At 38.9% G+C, this 26201-nt stretch overlaps 2 protein-coding genes across 3 annotated transcripts in view; one reads left to right on the top strand and one right to left on the bottom strand.

The window, feature by feature from the left end:
- EIF3M (eukaryotic translation initiation factor 3 subunit M) lies at window positions 1-25663 on the top strand. Its single transcript, XM_020795608.3, has 11 exons — window positions 1-174; window positions 1862-1994; window positions 6130-6268; window positions 6940-7063; window positions 11224-11318; window positions 13261-13344; window positions 14935-15034; window positions 16322-16403; window positions 23786-23929; window positions 24857-24917; window positions 25375-25663. The coding sequence occupies exons 1-11, from the start codon at window positions 133-135 to the stop codon at window positions 25493-25495; spliced, it is 1125 nt and encodes a 374-aa protein (XP_020651267.1). The 5' UTR covers window positions 1-132; the 3' UTR covers window positions 25496-25663.
- The window catches only part of CCDC73 (coiled-coil domain containing 73), an 80134-nt gene continuing 79316 nt past the window's right edge, over window positions 25384-26201 (bottom strand). For both annotated transcript variants that reach the window (XM_020795602.3, XM_072985842.2), the window contains exon 17: window positions 25384-26201. In XM_020795602.3, the coding sequence (XP_020651261.3) occupies window positions 25950-26201 (252 nt within the window). In that variant the 3' untranslated portion in view covers window positions 25384-25949.

Raw genomic sequence — 26201 nt, 5'->3', positions numbered from 1 at the left:
CCATGCGCTGGTGCGATGGGAGAGGCGTGGATGATGTGACCCGGATGTGGAAGTGACGTTCTGGCAGGGGGACTGGTTCTTTTCCGGTCGGCCGGCGTGTTTGGTGTGGAGAGCGAGGCCGTCGCTGCCGCGATGAGTGTCCCTGCTTTTATTGATATTACGGAGGAAGATCAGGTCAGGATGCAGAACGATTCCGCCTCTCCTCCCGAGGGCTGCCTCCTTAAGACTCCGGCCTTCGAGAAGGGCGGGTCCCTTTCTAGAGCGCCTTCCCTCCCTCCACCCCCCCAGGAGGGAGGGAGGGCTGGTCGCTCGCTCGCTCGCCCGCCCTTGTCGCCGCTGATTGCCAGGAGCAAGGCAGGCCAGCTGTGGAAGCAGGCCCCGATCCTCTTTCCGCTCCATCCATCGCTGCGCCCGCCACATCCTTTTCCTGCTCACCCACAGTTCTCGTTCCTTCTTATATCGCAGCCTTTTTTCGCGGTCTCTGGCTAGGGCAGGCTTCGGGTGGGAGTCCGGCCCACGGGGTGTCCTTTCAGCCGGGGTGCTCATCATACAGAAGCTCGATCGGTGCCGAGAAAGGGCGTGAGGGGGGGGGGTCGCGGAGAGGAGGAAAGCGGCCCAAGGAGGCCACTTGAAAGCTGCTGCTTCGCCGGAGGGTGTGCTTTCCACGGGCACTCCGCGACCCGTTTCCACCCACCTGTAGTTCCTTCTTTGTCAAGAAGAAGAAAAAGGCTGAGACATGTTTAGAAGAACTGTGGTTAAAAGAAGGGAACTAAAGAATAAAGCCAGTGTTCTTTCCGGAATAGTGATAGTGAATTTCTAAAAAACACTATAATTTTTTTATCAGTGTGTTGTTGGAGCAGAATAATTACTATGTGAGCCATGTGCCTGTGATAGAATTGATTGCAATCCACAAAAGCTGTATGCCAGGTCTACAAATGTTTTTTTTTTAATATTTGATTTTTCAACATTAACATATGTTTAATTGTTTTTTAAATATGCTGTTTATATACTGTTTTTAAATTTTGTTGTGAGCCACCTTGGGTCCCCTATGGAGAGAAAGGAATCATAAAAATAATTTAAATTAATAAATAAAATTGAGTAATTTTAAGGTATCACAAGACTGTTATTTTCGCTGTATGCCCCCATCTGGCAATAAAAGTTCTTTCCTCTTAGTACTTCCAGGTACTGTGATTATGGTGCAGCAGGATACATTTCCAGAGGCTGTTTGTTGCTTTATCCGCTCTGTAGGAGTTGCATGTTTGGTTTTTCTTTTGAGTCAGCTTCATTATGCCTGGGATTGCTTCTGAAAAACTGAATTATACAAGTGGGGATGAAAGGGGTGGGACTTCCAATGGAGTTTGCATGTACAGTGGACCCTCAACTTACAGACAGCTCGACTTACAGACGGCTCGACTTACAGACGGCTCGACTTACAGACTTCTCTCGCTGCAAAATTTAGATTCGACTTGCAGCCAGAGAATCGACTTACACACCAGAAAAAAACCAAAATGGAATAAAAATAGAATAAAAACCACTGGTTATGGGATTAATCGGTTTTCAGTGCATTGTAGGTCAATGGAGATTCGACTTACAGACTTTTGACTTGCAACCACCATTCCAATACGGATTAATTCCTTAAATAGAGGGTCCACTGTATGTATATCCTGTTGAGGTGCCAGTTCCATGGCCAGGATTTGAACACTCAATCCTCAGCCAAAGCAGGTGATTTAAATGTATTGAACTTCAGTTACATATTTCATATTTATTTATTCATTTTGAACAAGTTTTGAAAAAAAATTGTAATGTTAGAATTGTTAACTATGCAAGTTTCATTTATACTTTTCCTTTTTTCATTTATAAGGCGGCAGAACTTAGGGCTTATCTAAAATCCAAGGGAGCAGAGATATCTGAAGAGAATTCAGAAGGTGGACTTCATGTTGACTTAGCTCAGATCATTGAAGCATGTGATGTGTGCCTAAAGGAAGATGATAAAGGTTTGTGACTATGTTTTGAAAATGATATTGGCAATTGAATGGCTGAGATTTAGGATTATGATTTAATTTGATTTAACTCTGACCAGTCTTGGAGAATATTGTTGTGATATTCTCCAAATTGGTTTCTCATCAAGGTTTGGGTAGAAATAGCCTTGGTTGACGTGGTGGATGATTTACATTACTGAATGGCCTTTTATACCACTGACCATTTTGGATCAATTGACCAGATTGGTTTTAGCATGCATTATATTATATTCATTATATTATAATGGTGGCTGTAGCTTTCTCTGGAGGGTCAGTTGCCAAAAGAGGTGTTGGGGGAATTCTGCTTTGGCCATTGGCCTACAGGTGACTATGCTCTCTTTTCCCCATGCTGTTTAAACATGAACCTATTTGGTGATGTCATCTAGAGCTTTGATAGGTATTGTCATAAGCATGTTGGTGACTCACAGCTTTGCAACTTTTTTTTTCCACCTGCTAATATCAAGGAGGCTGCAGAATTGAACAAGTATCTGAAGGCACTTTTGCTATGAGGGCAAACAGGCTGCAGCAAAACCCAAATAAGATGCTGCTTAGTTTCTGCCAATGGAAGACAAGTTCTTAGTGGGCCACCTGAAGGACCAAATTTGCGACTTGCAGTTCCTCTGGACTCATTTTGGGAACACAGGTGGCATTAGTGGCTAGGAGTGCTTGTTTTGTCAAGTTGACAAGGGTTCTTCAGGAATTCATTATATTATAATGAATATTCATTATATTATAATGATTACATCATTGGAGGAAAAGGCACAAAACTTTATTAAGGGCAATAAAGCACAAAACATAAACAATAAAAGAATTACTTTAGAACTGCAGAGTTGGAAGGGGCCTTATATATCATCAAGTCCAGCCTCTGTCGAGGCATCAGTGGAGAATTGAACTCCCAACTTCTTCAGTCAGAAACCTAAACCACTGAGCCCTCCAGCAGTTCATATAAAGTAGAGAAAACCTCACCCCTTATGCATGCCAGGAGTCTCTGAAGAATGGCAGTAGATGACCCTTGGGAGCCAGTTGTTGTGGAGTATCTCTGTGGAGTTTGCTCTGTATTGAAGGATAGCAGTGGCTAATATCCTTGCCATTATATACTATTTCAAAGCAGTGTAACACATTGTTATATGGCTAACTTCTTGAATGTTTATAATTCACTAATTGGCAAAATAACAACAACACATTTCACCAGTGAGCAACCTGATAACGAAATCAGACATCAAAGAATAACAGACTGAGATGTCAGAGTAGAACACCTGCCAAGACTGTACAACCTTTTTTGAACTTCTCATCTCAGAACATCTGTGGTAAACAACTTGGTCATTTGGCTGGATAAGAGTGGTTTTTCTGCCAGCTTTTAGCACTTGAATCTTCCACAAGTAACCTCTGGTAATGTCTAATACCTTGTCGGTGTTCAGCAGTCAATTAGACAGTTTACTGTGTCTTAAGCATTAGCATTTACAGCATTTAAGAACTGGGCACAGAGAGAAATATGGCTGCATACCACACTCTTACGTTATCACCATTCTACAGATGCTACAGTACCTTTTAGTGGCTTATGGAAATATGGCAGGTGCAACCCTTTCTACAGTAGGTAGATCTATCCTTTGTTGCTCGCATACTGGAGATATTCAGAGTAGGCAACTGCAGTGTTTGTTGTCTGAGATATATTTAAAAACAATTTGAAAAGTTCGAGTGCTGGAAAATGTGGCCAGACCTTTGTTTAAGGAGGCAAGACAATCAAAATCTGTGGCACTGATGTTGTGCTAGTTGCATTGCTTACTGATTTTTGTGGCCAGCACATATTTTTCTATTGATCTGGTGCTGTCTTCTCAGGATCCAAACCAGCCTCTCTCAATCTTGGCCACCTGTATTTTGGGACACCAGTTTTCATTAACCTGAGCCAATTGGCTGTGCTGGTTGGGGATGATGGCAGCTGTAGCCGCCAGGAGGATTGCTTTTAGGTACTGTTTCTCAGGCTGAAGTTATATGTGCAAATGTGTGATAACTGAGTAAGATTATTGATGTTGATCAAGATATAAGGTATTTCTGCTGATATAATGCTTTCTGTTAGCAGAACAAAGAAGGCCCCATCCTGCTTGCCTTCCATTGGCACAATCAAAACAATCTGTGGATGTTTGGGAAATCATCCCTAACCAGTTTTCAAGTGGTACCAAGGGCTGCAGATTAGAAAAGAAGGAACATTTTTATTGTGGTAGTAGCATAATATACGTAGGGCTAACATTGTGTTTGGCCTAATTCTTTCCAGTCCTGATGTATTTCTGGCATAGCTGGGTACATATAATAAGAGTTGATCATTATTTCCCTGTCTAATTGAAAAAACCCAGATTTTCTAGTACATGTTGCTATATACTTCTTGATATTACAAAGTTCTTGCCAGAATTCTGTTGCTGATTTAAGTTTGCTTAGGGAAGATTGCATAAATTGCAGCTCATTAACTAGATACTAGTAGTGTTTCTGGGTGCATGTCTGATTGTGTGATCAGGAACACAATCAGCACCTGCTTAATGAGTGGCAATTTGGTACCAAGACTTATGAAATTTCCCTTACATATTCATCGATTGGCAATAGGAATCTGCTGTCCATTTGAACTATTATGTGCACTTCTGCAAATGCCAGTTCAAAATTTATCTAACAGAGGTGCTGGAAAAGGCAACCAAAATGAAGAATATTTTGTTTCTCTCTGTAAGGCTACAGTATTTAAGGCTCTTTAATTTAGAGAGATAAAAATATGGAGAGGAAGGACACAATAGAGGCTTAACATATTGTCATGAGTGAAAAGTGTATAGAACTTGAAGTCACCTAACCCAGTTGATTGGCGGTAGAATCATAGAATAGCGAAGTTGGAAGGGGCCTATAAGGCCATCAAGTACAACCCCCTGCTCGATGCAGGAATACAAATCAAAGAATAGCTGCCTGGTTGTTGTCCCAAGTTTCTCTTGAATGCCTCCAGTACTGGAGCACTTACCACCTCTTGAGGTAAATTGGTTCCACTGTCATACTGCTCTAACAGTTAAGAAGTTTTTCCTGACATTCAACCGAAATCTGGATTCCTGTAAACTGAGAGCAAACAAAAGGAGGTATTTCTACAGATATTCCATAATTAGCTTGTGGAATACACAGTCACAAGATGACTGTGTATTTCTGAATACTTGTTGTTTCAAGATTGGAGCAACAGATAAAGCTGTTGCTTTCCTGACCTGATTGTGTGCTTTCTGGAAGCATCTCAAGAAGGTATGTGAGCTATGGGCTAGAAGTGTAGGTGAATCTTTTGTTCTTAACTCCTCATGTGGCTGAGCAGAAGCCTGCAGCTTCCAGAGAAGATGTATTGCATTTGATGCAAGAAAAGGATGCTGAGTTGTATCCTCCTGCCCAGTCTGTCAGTATGTCCAAATTACTTCCTGACAATGATGGTTAGCAGAAAGCGTCTCTGCTGCCAACACACAAGAGAAGGTGCCAAAGCTGCTATTCAGCGGATTGAAATTCTGAGGGCCTTGACCCTTCCAGCATGGCAGAAGAAGTGATGTTATTTGAAACTGTCTGTGCTGGAATTCAGGTATATCTCGTGTGCATGCAGTTTGGAAACTGGCCCTAACATTTCCACATCTGAAGAGATCTCTGCTTTGCCAGCAGCTGCCTAGTGTGTCCAGAGATTGTAGATGTAGTGCCAGCTTATTTTGCAAGATCGCCATTTCAAGTGAGATATATTTCAGATGGTATTTGAATATCAGTTGTGGGTGTGTTTACCTTTTTTTGTAGACAAGCAAATCTTTTATTTTTTGCTTTGTAGTTAAACTGCGCAAATGAAAGTCTAGTAAGTACTTACACGGTAGGGCTGAAAGCTAATTTATGGTTGTCTTTTTTTACTGTTGCAATAAAAGTATCACCCATCTTTGTCTTCAGATAGTAACTGTTTATTATTTGTACTGTTGGAAGGATTCAAAGAAACATTTTTATGACAGGTCCATGAATCTAGAAATGATTTTCCATATGCCTTGCTAAACAAAAGAATAGCTGGAGTGCATTCATTATCAGACAACAGAGAACTATTTGTGCAATGAAAAATAGGTGTTATTTTTTTTCAATGCAGATGTAGAAAGTGTGATGAACAGTGTAGTGTCTTTGCTTCTCATTCTGGAACCTGACAAACAAGAAGCTTTGATTGAAAGTCTCTGTGAAAAATTGGTTAAATTTCGGGAAGGTGAACGTCCATCTCTCAGGCTACAGCTGTAAGTGTTCTCTCTGTGTATAACTCCTCATGTATCAGGTAATCTGTGGTAGATTGTATTGTAGTATCTTGACATGTGATCAAAGTCTGAGAGTATAGTTGTCTCATATTTCTGTGTATTTTATACAAAAAATCCATAAAATTGAATAATGTGCGCATGGCTAAATCGTTGGAACTGGACATTGAACAGCCATCTCCCCCTAAGCCTGATCTTGTCTTCGATGACATTAATCAAGATAAATCCCCTCCACTAAGTTTAGCATTCATCCCGGCGATGTTGGACCTTATTAAGAACCAACATAAGACCTGGTTATTCAAACAGGCCTTCCCTCCAGGCACTACTTAAATTTCTTCTTCCCATCTTGAAACATTGTTTTCATTGTATAATGCTGTAACTGTTATATATTAATTGTTTTTATCTTGTCTGTTGTGAGCCGCCCAAAGTAGACAGCGTCTAGATGGGCAGTTTATAAGTGCAATAAATAAATTAAATAAATAATAAAACTTAGTCTGTGATGCTTCTTCAAAATCTAAGTGCAATTCTGTGTTTGAATTTAATTTGATGGTGGCAGAAATGCTGCTTTTAATATTTTTGTAGGAGTACACTTATTTTGATGAGTTGTGGGTGTTTACAAACTGTGTAGAACTAAATGAGTTTTCATTGTTACATAGGCTGAGCAATCTCTTCCATGGTATGGATAAAAATACCCCAGCAAGATACACTGTCTACTGTAGTCTCCTTAAAGTAGCCTCCACTTGTGGTGCTATACAGTACATTCCAACTGAGCTGGAGCAGGTAAGCAATCAAATGATGTTTGTATGTTAGAATTAAATCTTTTCTGAATTTAAAGCAACCCCAAACAATTTTTTGGCTTTTTAAAAGAAGACATCCAGACATCATTTCCACCACTAGGAGTATCCTGCCCATAGAGAAACAGGGGAAATGGCTTTTCCAGTTTCACCTAAAGGTTCTTGTGCTCTCTCAAAATGTTCTCTGGGAGCTGGGGGATCGTTTGGGAGATTTTCCAAGGCTGCAGGAAATCAGCAAAATTGCATCTCCTCTGCTTCCACATATGGAATCTTTCTACTAGACCATAAGCTATTGATGGACAGAACGACCATCCACCAGTTATTGTTGTTTTTCTGTCTAGTTTTGTTTGCTTTTTGTGACTGCAAGTATGTTTTCAGTGCCAGTTAGCTTTCCAGCATTCCCAGATAAGGCCTACAGGGCATTAAGACTGAATACAGTACAGGACTTTGGTAACGGGGGGGTGGGTGGGGGGGAAGGAGGCATACAAGCCATTGCTCCTAGTTCCCTACCCCATCTGGATGCCTCTTAGACATTGCATGTTCCATATGAAGGTGCAGCAGTGGCAGTAAGGGCATTGAGCTGAACATACAGCCTTTTCTGCAGACCTTTTGTGTTAAACACAGAAAGGTCTGAGAAGCTGAGGGGACTTAGGGGATAGTGCTTTATGTTCATCCTAATTTCCACCATGGTGTTTCGGGGTGTGGCTATAAGAATTACAGCAGCAAAGAGGAGAGAAGGAAACAAAAATATAAAGAACTTGAGGCAGAACTGAAGAAAGAGGAGGAACAACTGAACTAAAACCCAACAGCGACACAATTAAAATAGAAGATACAGATGGCACAACATAAATTGAATATCTTAAATATCTGAGGGTTTAGCAAATAAATTAAAATTTACAAAAAACATATTTTTAAAATGCCAATAAAGTAGGGAGATGGCTGGCATATAAGCTAAAGAAGGAAAGGACAAAAAAAAAATTATATCTTAAGCCTCAGAAACCAAAAAGGAGAACTCGTCACGAGACCTAGAGAACTCAGGGAAATTGTGGAGAAAATCTATACAAAGTTATATACAGAATAATGCATGCCATCCACAAAGCAGAAAGAGTACATCTGAAGAAAAAAAATCACATTAAACTATCAAAACAACAACAGGAAATTTTGAACCAGCCATATTCAATGCATTTGCTAAACAGAAACTGATGAAGTCACCAGGAAGTGATGGGGATACTTGCAGAATACTACAGAAAATTGAAGATGTGTTGGCTACTCCTTTTTAAAAAATGATAAATGAAATACATCAAGAGGGAAAAATACCCAAAACATGGAAGGAGGTGGTCATTACAGTTATAATAAAGAAGACACAGAAGCGGAGGAAATATTGAACTACAGGCCAATATCTCTCTTGAATGTAGACTATAAGATATTTGCAACAATATTAGCAACAAGATTAAACAGATGATCTTTATTATTTCAGTGAAATTCTGACTTGTCCCCATTTCTTCTAATTGTGATATCATGAAGTTCCAATTTATATTATTGAATGCTTTCTCTGCATCAATGAAGAGAATTGCTGTCTATTTAGCTGAGTGTGCTTCATAATATTCCAGAAAGTTAATGAAGTTCCTCACATTGGATCTTAAATACCTCTTCGGGAGGAATCCTGCTTGATCTTGATGGATAACTTCTACTAATAAAGATTATCTATTCCAAACAGACAGCAAAGATGAGAATCAATGGAGAATGTACACAAGAACTAGAAATATAGAAAGGAACATGTCAGGGCTGCCCATTATCACCATTATTTTTTAAAATGGTAATTGAAGTGCTAATACAGCAGATACGAATATCAGATAAAATTAAAGGTCTCAAAATACGAGGCGAAATATTCAAGGTTCAGGCCTTTGCAGATGATTTACTTATAATAGTTGAAAACCCCCAAGGAATCAATAGAAGCTCTAATGGTGGAATGAAAAGAATTTGGTGAAATGGCAGGGTTAAAAATAAACCACAAGAGAACAAAAATTATGACTAAAACCATTCAAAAACAGGAGGTTGATGAACTATTACAAATTACAAACTTCTGGAAAGGAAGGAAGATAAAATACTTGAGCATAATTTTTTCCAAAGAAAACAAGTACTCTCCTGAAAGATAATTATTTGAAACTGATAGAGGAAATTAAGAAAGACCTTTCTAGCTGGACAAATTTACAATTGTCAGTGATGGACAGAATTGCTACAATCAAAATGAATATTCTACCAAAACTCATATTCCTTTTTCAAACAATTCCGATTTTTTAAAACAAACAATATTCAAGGAGCTTGAACAATGCATTTCCAAATTCATCTGGCAGGGGAGAAAACCCAGAATTTAAATCAAGCACTTATAAGACCTAAAAATAAGAGGAGGAATGGGGCTCCCGATTGGCTTCTCTACTATAGGGCATCTGCATTGGTATGGATTAAGGAGTGGATAACATCAGAAAATAGAAGGATATGATTTGAAATGGGGCTGGCATGCATTCTTATGGTATAACAGGGCTGAGGATTCTAAACAATTTAACAACCATATATTAACGAAGGCACTTCTGTCAATGTGTAATAAAGTCAAAAAGCAAATGTATATCAAAATATCACACTGGGTGATGCCAGTTTAAGCATTTGCTCTACCATATCTGAGAGAAAACAAGAAAATAGTAAGATGTAGTGAGGTTTTAAATCTTGGTGGTTCTGTCAAAACTCAACATGAGTCAGTAGATCAAGGCATCAAAATGGATTGGTGGGCACGATCACAATTATTAACAAGGTTTGCTAAAGATAATCAACAGGGCTTTTACTTAGAAAATACCCCTTTTGACAGAATTATTCTAGAATCAGAGGGAAAATGTATTAAGTTACTATATAATTTTCTGCTAGATATTGAAACACAAGAAGTGGCAAAGGCATGTACAGTGGTGCCTCGCTTAACGGGCGCCCCGTTTAACGATGAAATCGCATAGCATAACAGCAGCAAGAATAGCTTTTGCAAAACACTGGAAGGAACCTAGAACACTGCAAATAGATGGAGTGATAAAATACTTGAAACTGCAGAAATGGACATACTATCAGATTGGCTAGATGCAAAAAAGAAAAAAATAGAGGAAAATTTGGTTACAATTATATACATGGTTACAAAGTAGATAGAATAATGGACTGATACATAGTTATTTGTATGGCTGCAGAAGAGACAGAATAAATGATGGATAAAGATTATCAGCTACATAATTAGAATAACAATATATCTGTCTGAATTTGATTTTTCCCTCTCGTTCACTGTCTATATTTCTTTATGATATGTGGAACTATTACTAGAAGAGAATGTATAGTATTACTATGGAAAATATTGATTTGTAATGTATCTGTTCAAATCCACCCCCTCCGAGGGTACCCCTATCCCAGCTGCCGCTTACCTTATCCTACCTTTATAAGGAAAATAAAAAACTAATTTCCACCACCCACTGAGCTCTACACAGATTCAGGCTTGATGTCTGAATAAGACTATAGAGGGTATATTCATGCATGACAGTATGCCAGAATTCTCTAAGATTTTGGCTTACTGTGCATGATCCAATGTGCTGGTGAGTGCTGGTTGATGGCAAACAGGAAGAGCTAAACAAGCTTGGGTGTGTGTGTCTGTGTGTATGTATTTACTCTGGTTGGTTTAGCATAACTCCATAGAGGCTGGCATTCTTGTTTGACCCATAGCAGGCTTTAGAAATAACTTGAGAATAAACCAGAGGATCCTCTTCTAGCCTGTTGAGGGGGGAAAAAAACAGAATAGCAATTCTTGCTGGGTTCGTTTGTCACGTTAGACAAACCATAGGTGGAAGGCTGGTCGTTTGTTAATTGTTCTCCCTTGCTTCATCATGCTATTTGCTACACAGTGAAAGAATGGTTGTTTAGTCTTATGTGTGAGGAATAGCACATATGCCCAGCTGTTACAGAAAGGGGATGTTATAGAAATCAACATTAAGAGTCCCTGCCCCTAAGCCAAATAAAGAGCTGTTTCCCATTTCCACCTTTTTGTGGAATTTTTGAAATTTTAAGAATTTAAGCGAACTTATTTAAAGTTAGTATTTGCTTCTTTTTTCAAATCTTTCAATATAGGTTCGAAAATGGATTTCAGATTGGAATCTTAACACAGAGAAAAAGCATACTCTTCTTAGACTGCTATATGATGTGCTAGTGGATTGTAAGAAGAGGTAAGCAACATTGTGTACTATAACAGATTTCATTAATTAGATCTATATCCTGGTTTTCCTTCAGTCAAGTCAAAGCACTGAACATGGTGATGTATAATGGCTAGATACGGAACTTAGAATAGAGCCATTAAAATCTTTAGCACAAGTCTGGACCCAGAACAAGATACGGTGTGAGGGCGATCACTGGAATATATGTTGTTTAAAAAATCTGACAGGTTCATGTGCTCATCATATGGAATCCTCTAGCACTGGGTAATTCTACAGGTGGGAAGTTTCTGTTTGAATCTGTATGTAGTGTATGTATATTTAAACTGTCATTTTAAAAAGCCTCTAGTTTAGGAATGTGCATTATTGTGCTTCTGTTCCCATGATTCAGAAAGCCAGACAATGGTCTGATATTGCTGCACATTATTGTGCCTGTGTTCCAGCAGGAAAAAGCAGAGGCAATATCAATGGCAGCCATCAAGATGGTCTACAGGATACCCACATCTTCTCACTAGCGTTCACACTTGTTGAAAACCAGCCCTGACAGTTCCTTTGTATTTGGGCGAGAAGGGGTTAGCTGATGAAAAAAGAGTCAGCTTCTGGAATTTTCTCTTTCATGGTGTCACTTTGTGAATGGTAGTTGAGCAGTCACTGTTGCCTCTCTCCTGCCTGCTCTGTGACCTGGCCTTGCTGTCTGCATTACTTAGTTCTCAAGCATGTGTTCTTTATGGTGAACCAGAAACACACACATAATGTCATGGACTTGGACAATGATAAGAGTTGGAATCTCACCAAAAGGGCCCAGGGTGGGTCGACCCTGATCTGTGTGCCCCTTATTGAGGCACAAAGCAGATTGGGGAGCATCTGTATGTCCTGGCTGCTAATATAGAATCTCAGTACAGATTTTGACTAGCAAAAGTCCCAGCAGAGCCGCTAGAAGTACTCTGTAAAAGGGATTACATAGTACAAATAAGGTTCCTGCCATACTTCCCCAGTGTTCCATACATCTTAAATCTGTTGCAGAGAATCTCCTGCTCTCCATAACAGAATTCACTAGTTCTGATTGTAACGGGGAGGCAGGAATATGATTTATCAGTAGTCCTACCACTGGATAGCACTTATTGTTATAATTATGAATTGTAAAGAGAAAACCAGGTATATTTGTTTTTGTAAGCGAGTGAGCGAGCGAGCGAGTGAGTGAGTGAGTGAGTGAGCGTGTGTGTGTGAGAGAGAGATTTATCTTCAGGATAATTGGTGCTAAATGCAATTGCAAAAAGTTGATCTTGATTTCCTTATAAACCCTGCAAGTTATAATAGTAGTGTTACAAAAATTGTTCAAATTTAAACCAAATGTTTATATGAGCACCTGCAAATTCCTTTCATCTATGTTAAGTAGATATCTTCTTTGAAATGCCAGTAATTAAAGTTAAAGACATACACTGTTTACTTAGACATATGATTCCAAATATTCAGCATAGTGTGGCTATTGTTCTGTATCAGTTGTTTTCCAAGAACAAGTTAGTGGATTTTTAAGAAGTTGCTTAAATTAGCAAGTGATACTCCTAAGTAGTCAGTGAAAGTAAAGTGAAAAGCCTCACATTTTCTGATTTATATGCTCTGTCTTGAAACAAACATCAGCATTACTTTACTTTTTAAAGATGGTACAAAGATGTATCATTTAAATATACTTTTGAATGAGGGAGAGTTCTGTAACCAGTACAGAATTCATCAGTGAAAAAAGGATAAGATGTTCTTTATCTGGATAGCCACATGAAAACAAACAGCTCAGTCTAATAACTTCAAACTGATGCATTACCTCTGTTACTACTGATCATGAAAACTGGCATTCTACACTTAGATGTATTTCTTATTGGAATCATAATTTTGTGATGTCTTTGATTATATCTGAATACATTCTTGAAATATCCTCAAAGGAAGTATTTTGTTTTCTCCACAGTGATAATGCAGCAAAAGTAATGGTAGAGTTGCTGGGAAGTTACACAGAGGACAATGCTTCTCAGGCTAGAGTTGATGCTCACAGGTATTTTGAATCAAATGAACATAATGGTATTCAGGATTGATGTGCAATGAATGTCGAAAGCGGCAAGTTTAGAAAAGCACTCCAGGCATGCTGTGTTCATCTCACCCCCAATTTGCTTAATGCTCCAGAAGAGAACATATACTGTATAAAGTTGCTAAGATTGTGTTTGAGTGGGAAAAGGATAGTTGAAAATTTTCTGTGAAAAGAGCTGAGGGTAATTATCAGGGCAAAAGTTTTCCCACTTCAGACTCTTCTGTTTACAAAGTGGAATAATTAAGCCAAAGGAAACCAGTAGAGGTTTTGAGTTTCAGCATTAGAAAAATAACTTTTGGTATAAATGTGACTTTTTTCATCTGAAGAGAAAAAACTGAAGGTGTTGCCACCTGATATCAACCAGACCTTTGCATTTCTAGTTGTGAAATTGAAGGAACTTGTAAGAGATTCTTATGCATGTGGTTGGCTGAACATGCTTATAGCACTTCTGTCATTGGGAACCTTGCCCAGCAGGATTCCTGAATCTGAAAGCGCTATAAACACATCCATCTGAACATACTTGCAAGTGCTTTTTTATACTTTTGCATGTAAACATCTCATTGAATTCTGGGAGGGTTACCCATGTCCCTGTGTTCCCACCACAGTTCCAGTTCTACCTGCTTTCAGGCTGTAACACATGAATAGGGTGATATCAGGTTAATTTCTGCATTGCTTCCTTTGTGACCTTAGTAGCACAACTTTGACAGGACACAGTCTACATGGACTGGAAAATTGCAGTGCTTCACATCCATTTGGATCTTAGTATTGTAGAAGATGCCAGTTGGCTTTCACTGTCATCAGGATTGTGAGATTTTACTTTGCAGTACAGTGGTGCCTCGCTTAACGGGCACCCCATTTAACGACAAATCAGCATAGCGACGGATTTTTTGCGATCATTTTTGCGATCGCATTGTGATGATTTAGATAGGAAAAAATCGCTTTGCGATGATCGGTAAGCTGTTTCACTTACCGATTTTCACATAGCAATGTTTTCCTAACAGCTGATCGGCGGTCCCAAAATGGCCGCCAGGTTAAAAAAATGGCTGCCCGCTGTGTTTTCGCGCCGATTCCTTGCTTACTGGGCAGCGAAAATGGCGGCCGTATGGAGGATTTTCGCATAACGGTGAGTTTTTTGCCCATAGGAACACATTAAACGGGTTTTAATGCATTCCTATGGGCTTTTTTATTTCACATAGCAACGAATCCACATAGAGGCGTTTTTTCCGGAACGGATTATCGTCGCTATGTGGGGCACCACTGTATTTAAAATTCCTTCCAGGTATTAACCTGTATTCTATGTGTGAGAATAAGAATCTTTGGCTGCACTACCATAAGAGAGTTGACATCCTTTGTTTCATACAAATTAAAGGCCTCCAGGAAAGCATACATAATGCAGATGTGATTTTTCCTTGGTTGTCCCATCAGCTGAGATCGGCAGATGGTGCCTGGGCGAGAGCTTTCGTGTTGCTGACACCCTGTACATGGAATGCTTTTTAAGAGTTGAGTGAAAATTTATGAAATCAACTAGAAATTTATATATGTGTGTTTTGCAACTAGGTGTATTGTCCGTGCATTAAAGGATCCAAATACTTTTCTTTTTGATCATCTTCTGGCCTTAAAACCAGTCAAATTTTTGGAAGGAGAACTTATCCATGATGTAAGTATATTTTAAAAAGTTAAAATTAGAACACTTTAGAAGAGGAGATTATGAAGTGCACCTGCTTCATCATTTTGATTGGACTTAGGCACACTTAACTTGTTCTGGCTTAAGTCACAGTGGTCATGTTTGCACAGCTCATAAGCCATAATTCAGTATAAGACTGAGCAGCAATGAGGTGCAGTGAGCTTAAGGCCAAAGTACAGATGCACACACACACACACACACAGAGACACCCACTTTGCTGCATGTAAGTGAGGAGGGCTTGAGAGGCTCCGCTTTTAACTAACCATAGTGAAGGTATTCCACAGTTCCTGAGCTAGCTGACAGGGAAAACCGTGCTTAAGCAAAAGTAGGAGCTTCTGCATTCCAAACAGTAGAGAGACTAGGGAGTGCTAGAGTCTGAAGCATGTTCAGAGGAACTGTGGTGTAGCTTGACATGTATGTCTATGCAGTTGGTATGTCTTAATAACTGAGAGTAAATTCCCTACCTTATCCAGAATATGCCATCCTGTCTCCAGAAATATTTAGGTCTCTTAACCTGGGATTTATCTGGATTTCTCATTTGTGGCACGTGGACAGCAAAAATATTGGAAATAATTTTGGACAGTGCCAGCTGTAGTAACAAGCAACAATAGCTTCCTTTTCTCTTAACTTTCTGTTTTGCTCATTTGTATTTGCAACATTTTTGCCGCCACCATCACGAGCAGTAGAAAAATCTTGGGTTTTTTACTGATCAACAGAGGTGGGTGGGACAAGATACAACCACAATTCTGCACCAAAATAAGCAGCAGCCAAGACCCTTTGCAAAGTTGTGACTCTTTTGTAACGGACATTACCTCTGTCCGCAACTTAGACTGACCATCACAAGATTTTATAAGTCCGATAGTCAAACTTTCCTTTCATCTTCAGTTTTAGTTTTAGTTTACAGATTACATCCACTAACAGGCTTTCATGTGATTAAAGTGTTGCTCTTCATAGTTGTTCAGTATCAGAATCTGGCCAGGTTGTTTTTGTTTGTTAATAGGAATCATGGCCTTAATGGTTAACGTAGTTGGTGGACATTAAATTTCCATTCTTTAAGTTAGAGGTGGTCTCCCTTTAGATGCTGTTGGACTGGAGTTCTCGAAATTTGGGACCGCTAGCCATGGCGATAGAAGTTGGAGTCCAGCAACATCTCAAGGGGCAGTGTACCCATCTCTGCACCAAGTAAAACGTTTGTGAAATGCCTGTTGTACTTCATGCTTCTCACACTTTACCTGTAACTAAGAATGTTCTTCATTATAGCTTTTGACAATTTTTGTAAGCGCCAAGTTAGCATCTTATGTCCGGTTTTATCAGAACAACAAGGACTTCATTGACTCTCTCGGTAAGCTTTTTTCAAAATTTCCATTTCTGTCTACATTGCTTTGGATTTCTGTCCTACAATTGTGGTATCAGATTAGCACAGTCTGCTGCAGAGGGAGGTTTTAAGAGGTTTCCCTGTTTGCTGCACTGTGGCTTGATGTAACAACTGCTGTCTTGTCACCTTGGTATTTATCTCGAGCTCTGTTTTAAATGTTGTTCACTCTGTCTACCACAGATGTCCCAGTGGCTCATGTTCTAGTGTTTTCAGGGGCTTTTTCAGACAGCTTTGAAAGAGCAAAGTGTTCTGCTTCTGGCTCTTTCACCCACATATACCTTTGTTTGTTCAGGCCAGGCTGATAGCTGTATGATTTAGTTGGGCTTCACCCAAGCCCCTCTGGACTAGTGAGCTCAGATTTTGGTATATCATTAACTTAAAAAGTTGTCAGCTGTGGATGAAAATCCAGTTGAGCAAATGTGGAGTATCTTATTTAGTTCTTTCCTATTCATATAGTTTTGGCTGTGGAATAACTAAAGCTGTCCCAAGATCAAATGCATTTTTGTCTGGTTTGGTAATGGTTTATTCTTTGGGTGCTGTCCTTCCGTAGCTGTCAGGTAATAAAAAAACTGCATTGTTACATGATATTGCAGTAGGGCTGTGATAAATTTGTCCTAATGTAAAGGAACTGTTCATCCTAAGATATTAGCTGTGATTATCAGAACAAAGATACATGCAAAAAAAAATTGAATGTGTTTCAGTCTGAAAATAACCTGTAGATAGTACGAGAAGTCTGAAGAAACTTAAATTGTGTCCTGTAGATCATCCATGGAGAGTGGGAATTATTATTTTCCAAACATTCAGGGCTAAATCCATTTGTCAGGCTTATTTAAAGGAAGTAATTTTACCACCAGTGGTAGTTTTTAGAAATTAAAGACTCCATGTCTCATGGCTGCAGTGGCTTTCCCATGACACAAAGGATCCCACTGGATCCTTGGGACCTTTCGGGGAGAGAGTGTCAGAATGTTTTAAGATATCGTAAGTGTAAATTTAAAAAGTCCCTGTCGAAGATCCTCACTGTTCCTTGATTTCCATACAGTTGTGGAATGTAGTGTTGATTACAGAATTCAGGATACAGTACATTGCTGTTTCATAGAATAATAGAATAATTGAGTTGGAAGGGACCATTGAGCCCAACCCTCTGCTGAGTGCAGGAATCCAAATTAAAGTAGATGTGACAGATGACTGTCCAGTTTTCTCTTAAATGACTATATTGTTTGAGTGCTCACCACCTCCTCAGGTAATTGGTTCCATGTTGTACTGCTCTAATGCTTAGGGTGATTTTCCTGATATTCAGCAAACATCTGGCATCCTGTAACTTGAGCCTATTACTGTATTATGTGTCCTGCATTCTGGTAGAACAGATCATTGCCCCTAGTCTGTTTGACAACTTTTCAAGTATTTGAAAACTGTTATCATATATCCCCTCCATCTTATTTTCTCCAGCTTAAACATGCCCAGTTGTTTCAGTCCTTCCTCATAGGGCTTGGTTTCAAGTCCTCTGATCATTCTTGTCGCTCTCCTGCTGTGTAAGGAACTAAATGTATAATAGAGTCAGGTTTGAATTAAACCAAATCTTTCTAACAAGGATGAAATACAAGAAGATAGAGTACTTGCATGTATTTATATGAAAGCTTAATCTTTTTTTTTCATCAAGCAAACCACATTCTGTTCCACTTAATGTGTTGCATAGGATGAAGCCTTGTGATGGAATGTTAATGTCAGCACCCTTTTTATTTACACACTGTTCAAAAAAAGGAGTAGTAATTAACACTTTGGCACTCCCCCGTGGATGTGTAATTGACTGTTTCGAAGGAGCAGTGGTTCATAAGCTATTGCATGCATGAAAATTACTTTTTTCTGTATTGCAGCATTTTAGGACAAGGGTCAGTGACAATGCAGAATTTGTTCAACGATGCAGGCTTTTTTATTACTACAATAAGCTTTAGATATACTGATAATGAATAAATGTTTCCATAGAATTAGGGCTTGGTTTGGTTTTCTAGAAAGTGTTTACAATACACCCTGATTCAGCTCAAGAAATTTAAAGAATAGGCTTTTAAATCAGAAATAAATAAATATAATTAATTCAGCTATTGGAACCAGGCTTGATGCTTCATAAGATTTAAAGTATCACTGCAGAAAAAGATCAGGGTGGCAGTTTTGATTCTTTTTTCCTGCTTGAACAAGTCATAGTGTCCTCTGCGAATTTGAGAGACCCTCCAGAACAGTGTGGGAGGTGGTGCTAAATGTTGCAGGTGGAATGCAAAAAGTGCCCCATCCTCTACCTCCAGTAGGAAGCTTTTGCTGGATCCTGGTTCCTTTTGTGCTTCTGTTAATAAAGGGACATGTTAGATCCAACTCACAGGTAATACAGTAAGTGCATGCAAGGGCAACTGCAGAAATTGCCATGGCTAAGGGACAAGATGCTGAAAAGTTGGTCACATACCTGACTGCACATATGGTTAGTGCCTGACACTTCATCTGTTAGCTGCAGTTAGTGAGGGCAACTTCCACTATTCCTTTTGCATGTGTATATGCAAATGTCCAATAGGATGTGGACCAGTGTGTTGGAATGGAAAATAGGCATTTTTGTGTGCAAAGTAAAAGACAAAGCACTCTATATGATTTCACTGTTTCTCAAATTTGGTGAGTCAAAAAATATAACAAGCCTATGAATTACTATAATTAATTACTCATTAATTGTTCAGATATATTTACATTTGCCAGTATTTTATATTAGTGTGCATTACATTTTGACCAGTTAAGAACAATCCAACTACAAAGTAATTTCATTTTTCCCATGACATCTAAGCATGTATGTTTGTGTACCAAACTTAATCTATTTTCTTTGCAAACAAGTATCATTTTCATAAGGCTGAAATAATTAGATTAAAGGAATGTTGTAGAATACACCTTCCCCTATTTTCATATTGTAAAGAATTCTGCAAATTTACTATAATTTTTAAAACTGCAATCTAGTGTTTCTTATTTTAGAACTAGTATTTCCCCCTTTTCCCTTAAAAAGTTCCATTTTTATCTTCCTTTTAATTTTGCTGTGGCTAAAAATTAATAAGCAGCCTCCTGAAGCAATAAAATCTACTCACTCGAAAGCTTCCACATGTGGCATCAGTTTGTTACAGTGTGTTGTTTTATTAATACTGACAAGTTAGGCCAACAGTTGGATTATCTTGTGTCAACTGTCAGTTCACCCTACATGTTCACATTTAAATCTGATAGTATCGGCAACCTTTTTACTTTAGAAGGGTAATTAACACTTTATTTGCATTTGTTAATTAGAGTTTATGTGCACTAATTGATTTTTGGGGGCTTGTAAATTTTCATTAAGCCAAGTTAGGTATCGTTCTAGGGCTTGAGTTATGATGATCACATTTTTGTTGAATCTGTGCCAGATAAGTAGCAAGCATCATAATTACTGCTAATTAACACATTATGTCTGGTAGTAAAGTGCTTTCCTGCTCTTCTATTATTATAACAATGTTAATAATTCCAAAGGTAAATATTTGTTAGATGTCGAACCCATACTGATTTTCCTGTGTTTCAAATCTGAGCATCTATTTTAGTACAACTTGGTTGAAATGTTTTGTGAAGCTTTTTTTAAAAACAAAACTGAGTATGCAATGTTGTATTCATCTCTGTCCTTCTAACCAGTAGAACAGATTCTCCTCTCTTTACAGATCACAATAGGTATGCACATCCCCAAATCCTTTAGTTTAAGAGGCATGGAGGGGAGGAGAAGGAGAAATAATCATTTCAGCAAAAGTTTGCATGCACTGAAGTGGATCAAACCCATTTCCACCTGCTTTTGCTCACAATTTTTGTATTAATTACTATCAGAAATTTGTCAAGTCCCTAAATAGATTTATACAGTCCAACAAGATGACACCCCTCCCTTGTAAAGACTAAAGTAAGAGTGAAATGTGGTTTTGTTTCTCAGTTTGCATTATAGTACTGTTTTTTCTCCCTTCTAGCATATTGGGCCTGGAGTTAAGACTTATTTTCTGGTCCTGGAAGCCTCTTTTTGCTTCCTCATTTCTTATGGATGTTTCTGCATCTGTTACTTTTGCTTTCTCCCTCCACCCTGCATCCCATCAGTTTTGCATCTCCCAACATCTCCCTCATTTTTCTTCATCACTGATGAACTGTTCTCTTCTTTTTTATAATGCTCTCCATATATCATCTTTTTATAGCTCCTACATCTTTTCCCTGTTTGCAACTTTTAGTCTGCTCAGCTGCTGCATTTTCATTTTTTTCACTCCCCATCTTGTCTCACCACATCTGTAACCTGCTTTTCCTTCTTTATAGGCTTGCTTAGCTGGCCAGAAAAAAGAAGTCTGGTCTGCATCTCAGCCTTTTCATATCAGTGTGATATGTAATGATTAGGGAGTAATACTTTTGATGGAGTAAATATACACATGATCACTTACTAGCATCCACAGATCAAGTCATACTTAAAATTATAATAAGCACTGGAAAATATGGCAACCATAGACTTCCTTACACCATAGATATCCCTCTATTTCTCTTATCTCTGCCTCTTGTGCCTCTGTTGTCACATTCCTTGGGTATATCTTCATCTGCAGGTTGGTGACCCACTTATTTTGCCTTGAATCTCTCCTTGCCTCCCTCCACTCTGTGTTGCTAAGTTTCGCAGGCTTATCACTCTTATCCATTTATGTTCTGAGTGAAGTTCAGATGTTGTGCAACTGGTTGGTTGGAACAATCTGGAAAAAAATTCAAGGAAGAAAAAGAACAATGCAATATTTGGTGCAAACATTCAGCACCCACCTGGTACATTGCTGAGAGAGGAACAAGTTCATATCTACAACATAAGGTTTCAGTGGAGACTGTTCCTCTTCAGTGCTTTAACTTGTGAACCATTGACCTGTCATTTGGCTTGGGTTCCGCCCGCCCCCCATCTTCAATAGCCAGTTGTCATTGAGGTGTTTCCGTGGTTCTTCCTTGAACCATTGTTGTTGTTTAGTTGTTAAGTTGTGTTCGACTCTTCGTGACCCCATGGACCAGAGCACGCCAGGCCCTCCTGTCTTCCACTGCATCCTGGAGTTCAGTCAAATTCATGTTGGTAGTTTCGCTGACACTGTCGTCCCCATCTCCTCTTGCCTGCAAACTTTCCCAACATCAGCGTCTTTTCCAGAGAGTCTTCTCTTCTCACGAGATGGCCAAAGTACTGGAGCCTCAGCTTCAGGATCTGTCCTTCCAGTGAGCACTCAGGGTTGATTTTCTTTAGAATGGATAGGTCTGTTCTCCTTGCAGTCCAGGGGGCTCTCAAGAGTCTCCTCCAGCACCACAATTCAAAAACATCAGTTCTTCGGTGGTCAACCTTCTTTATGGTCCAGCTCTCACTTCCATACATTGCTACTGGAAAAACTGTAGCTTTGACCATGCTGACCTTTGTCGGCAAGGTGATGTCTTTACTTTTTAAGATGCTGTCTAGGTTTGTCATCGCTTTCCTCTATATCTTTGCACTGTTCATTTAAGAAGGCCCTCTTGTCTCTCCTTGCTATTCTTTAGAAATCTTCATTCCATTTTCTGTAACTTTCCCTATCTCCCTTGCATTTTGTTTCCCTTCTCTTTGCTATTTGTAAGGCCTTGTTGGACAGCCACTTTGCTTTCTTGCATTTCTTTTCTTTGGGATGGTTTTTGTTGCTGCCTCCTGGAAAATGTTACGAGCCTCCATCCATAGTTCTTCAGGCACTCTGTCCACCAAATCAAGTTTCTTAAATCTGTTCCACTGTGTATTCCTAAGGGTTTTGGTTTCAATTCTACCTGACTAGCCCTGTGGTTTTTCCTACTTTCTTCACTTTAAACTTGAGTTTTGCTATAAGAAGCTGATGATCAGAGCCACAATCAGCTCCAGGACTTGTTTTTGCTGCACTGTATAGAGCTTCTCCATCTTTGGCTGCAGAGAACATAATCTGATTTTGATATTGTCCATCTGGTGATGTCCATGTGTAGAGTCGCCTCTTGTGTTGTTGGAAAAGGGGTTTTGTGTTGACTAGCTTGTTCCCTTGACAAAACTCTTATTAGCCTTTACCCTGCTTCGTTTTGAACTCCAAGGCCAAACTTCCCTGTTGTTCCTTTTATCTCTTAACTCCCTACTTTAGCATTCCAGTCCCCTAGAATGAGAAGAACATCTTTCTTTGGTGTCAGTTCTTGAAGGTGTTGTAAGTATTCATAGAATTGGTCAATTTCAGCCTCTTCAGCATCGGTGCTTGGTGCATAAACCTGGATTACTGTGATGTTGAAAGGTCTGCCTTGGATTCGTATTGAAATCATTCTATCATTTTTGAGATTGTACCCCAGTACAGCTTTTCCCACTCTTTTGTTGACTATGAGGGCTACTCCATTTCTTCTATGGGATTCTTGCCCACAATAGTAGATATGGTAATTGTCTGAATTGAATTAGCTGATTCCTGTCCATTTTAGTTCACTGATGCCCAGGATGTCAGTTTATTCTTGCCATCTCCTGTTTGACCACATCCAGCTTACCAAGGTTCATAGATCTTACATTCCAGGTTCCTATGCAATATTTTTCTTTGTGTCATCGGACTTTCCTTTCACTTCCAGGCGCATCCACAGCTGAGCGTCCTTTTGGCTTTGGCCCAACCCCTTCATTAGCTCTGGAGCTACTTGTGCTTGTCCTGCGCTCTTCCTCAATAGCATGTTGGATACCTCCCAACCTGAGGGGCTCCTCTTCCAGCATCATATCTTTTAGCCTTTTGTTTCTGTCCATGGAGTTTTCTTGGCAAAGATAGTAGAATGGCTTACTAGTTCCTGCTCCAGGTGCATCACGTTTAGTCAGAACTCTCTACTAAGACCTGTCCATCTTGGGTGTCCCTGCACGGCATAGCCCATAGCTTCTCTGAATTACTCAAGCCCCTTCACCACGACAAGGCAGTAATCCGTGAAGGGGCCTTGAACCATATATTTCCTTAAAGATGCTTGCATTGGTGCAGATTCTTGGGGTTTTGCTGCACCTGCTGATCCCATTCTTTTTCTGCATGGCTAATGCAGTTTGGGATTCTGAAACACTGGTGGACACAACTGAACAGAATTTGAGGGAGTTACGATGTCAGTGTCCAAAAAAACACATTACAGTGGCACTTAAACAATGCCCTCATTCAAGACTGAGGTGACAGTGGTTGCAGTTTTAGGTATCTGGTTGTATCACCTGATTTGAATCAATAATAAACAATTCAAATTCTCCTAAATCATATTTTATAAAATTTTAAAATATTTAAGATATTTTAGGTAATTTATCACCATTATTAATAAGAACTTACATTTCACTTTGTTTTTTAATGCAGGCCTGTTGCATGAACAGAACATGGCAAAAATGAGGCTGCTCACGTTTATGGGAATGGCAGTGGAAAATAAAGAAATCTCCTTTGATACTATGCAACAAGAGCTTCAGATTGGAGCTGATGATGTTGAAGCATTTGTTATTGATGGTAAAACAGTTTGCTACTTACCATCAGGCTTTGAAAAAATAAAAGCACACCAGTTATGACCTGAGAATGTTTGTAAGCAGCTTACTGTATAAGTGCATTTTAAACATAATACAGTGGTACCTCGCTTAACGATTACCTCATTAAACCGCTTTATGATGACCTTTTTGTGATCGATATTGCGATTGCAAAACAATGTTCCTATGGGGAAAAATCACTTAATGATGATCGGTTCCCTGCTTCGGGAACAGATTTTTCGCTAGATGAAAATGTTAAAACAGCTGATTGGCGGCTCTAAAATGGCCACCCGCTGTGCAAAATGGCTCCCCGCTGTGCTTTAGGACGGATTCTCACTTTACAGGCACCGGAAAATGGCTGCCCTATGGAGGATCTTCGCTGGACGCTGAGGTATTTAGGCCATTGGAACGCATTGAACCGGTTTTCAATGCATTTCAGTGGGTTTTTAAATTTCGCTTGATGAGGATTTCGCTTAGCAGCGATTTCAACAGAACGGATTATCCTCGTCAAGCGAGGCACCACTGTATTGAACTATCCTTACCTGCAGATGTACTGTACATTCTGCTACATTTTTGGGGGGTTTGTGAAATATTATGCATAACAGCTTAAACAATGTTTCTCTTAAAAGGCTCTTGTGTTTTCCAGGAAGGTCTTTGTTTTTTTGTTTGTTTTTTTAAAGCATATTATGCTTTCTTTAATTAATATATGTGGCACTGTGTAAGAAAATGAATTAGAAAGCACTTCCTTGTAAGAACACCTTTTTTTCTCTTCACTGGTTAGGATTTTTTTTAAAAACACGTGTTGGAAGGATATACTTACAGATTTCAGTTCTAGAGTTTTACCAAGGTTCATTTGGGGCAATTAAAAAATATATCAAAATCTTAATATATATATATATGTTTTGCTTTGCAGCTGTAAAAACAAAGATGGTTCATTGCAAAATTGACCAGACACAGAGAAAAGTAGTAGTCAGGTAAGCCTTAAATCTTAATGTGAAGCAACTTAGTGCGATGCTAATTATAACACTTATACATCTGTTTAATATTTTAACTAGAAGCCTGATATTCCTATCAGTTGCCCATAGTTAAATAGTTGCTATTTATCATAATTTTATTAAAGCTCAGACTGAATGTGATTAGCTTATTTAATGAAAGAGTCCTATTTTCCAGCACATTTCATTTAATGGCCCAACAGTGGCATGAATACTAATGAGCATTGTCTGATGATTTTAAATACTGATGAAGGCTACAGAATACCAAACTAGCTGAAACTAGAAAGCCTTTGATAGAGGGTAAATGTGCTTGTTTATATATAGTACACCCTGTATTTTTACGTGTTTCTTAATAGATGTGTACAAAAACCAGCAATTTTTCAAGGCAGAACTCTGATGGAATTCCATGGTAATTCCTTTTTACATTTCTTTCCTTTAGTCACAGCACACATCGGACCTTTGGAAAACAACAGTGGCAACAACTGTATGACACACTTAACTTCTGGAAACAAAATCTGAATCAAGTGAAAAACAGTCTTCTTAGTTTGTCAGATTCCTGATTCTTTTATCTACTGATTAGTTTGTCCTCAGTTGGAACCTAAATTATAGCCAACAATTCAGATAAATTTTGTGAATTTTTTATTCATCTTCAAAATATCTAATTGGCTACAAAACATTGTAATTTGAATTACATGCTACAAAAGCAATAAATTTAATATCAGAATGAATCTTGAATTTGTCCAGATTTTATAATCACAAGATGTTATATTGTAGTGAAAGTTGTGCAAAGGATGATAAATAAGAATAATCTTAAACTCTCCCTAAATAGTGTTCTCTCAGCTAATTACATTGGTAGTTTTCAAGTAAAACATTCTAAGGTGTTCTTTTTCTCCCCTTTAAGGGAAATATTAAGAACCTGTAGAGTGACAAACTGTTTATAGATGCCATGTCCCCAATATATCCACCACTGGAACACTTTTTTTGATGCAGATTCCAAATCACATTTAGAAACAATCATTTTACTGATTTATCTGCTGTCATTGCCTTTTCTGAATCTTCTTCATATTTTCTCTTTCGGGGCTGACAGAGCCTTTCTGAAGACAGAAACTTTTCAGTATTGCTGAGTTGTGTTTTTATGAAGACATTTTGCAAATTCCAGCCAGTTTCTTCGGGGTTATTTGAACTCTCATTTAAAATAGTTCCACTGATTTCAGAGGGCATTTGAGAAAACTTCTGTTGTGATCCCAGTTGGCATGCTGTTGTGAC

The sequence above is a fragment of the Pogona vitticeps genome, chromosome 1, assembly GCF_051106095.1.
Source record: "Pogona vitticeps strain Pit_001003342236 chromosome 1, PviZW2.1, whole genome shotgun sequence".
NCBI classification, from domain to species: Eukaryota; Metazoa; Chordata; class Lepidosauria; order Squamata; family Agamidae; genus Pogona; species Pogona vitticeps.
Note: the sequence above shows the minus strand (reverse complement) of the source record. Positions and strands in the feature narration are given on the sequence as shown.

Excerpts from the sequence above, each read along its gene's own strand:
- EIF3M (XM_020795608.3), top strand. The coding sequence starts at position 133 with ATGAGTGTCCCTGCTTTTATTGATATTACGGAGGAAGATCAG. Across the intron at positions 175-1,861 it reads ATATTACGGAGGAAGATCAG|GCGGCAGAACTTAGGGCTTA; the intron begins GTCAGGATGCAG and ends TTCATTTATAAG. Across the intron at positions 24,918-25,374 it reads CAGAGAAAAGTAGTAGTCAG|TCACAGCACACATCGGACCT; the intron begins GTAAGCCTTAAA and ends TCTTTCCTTTAG.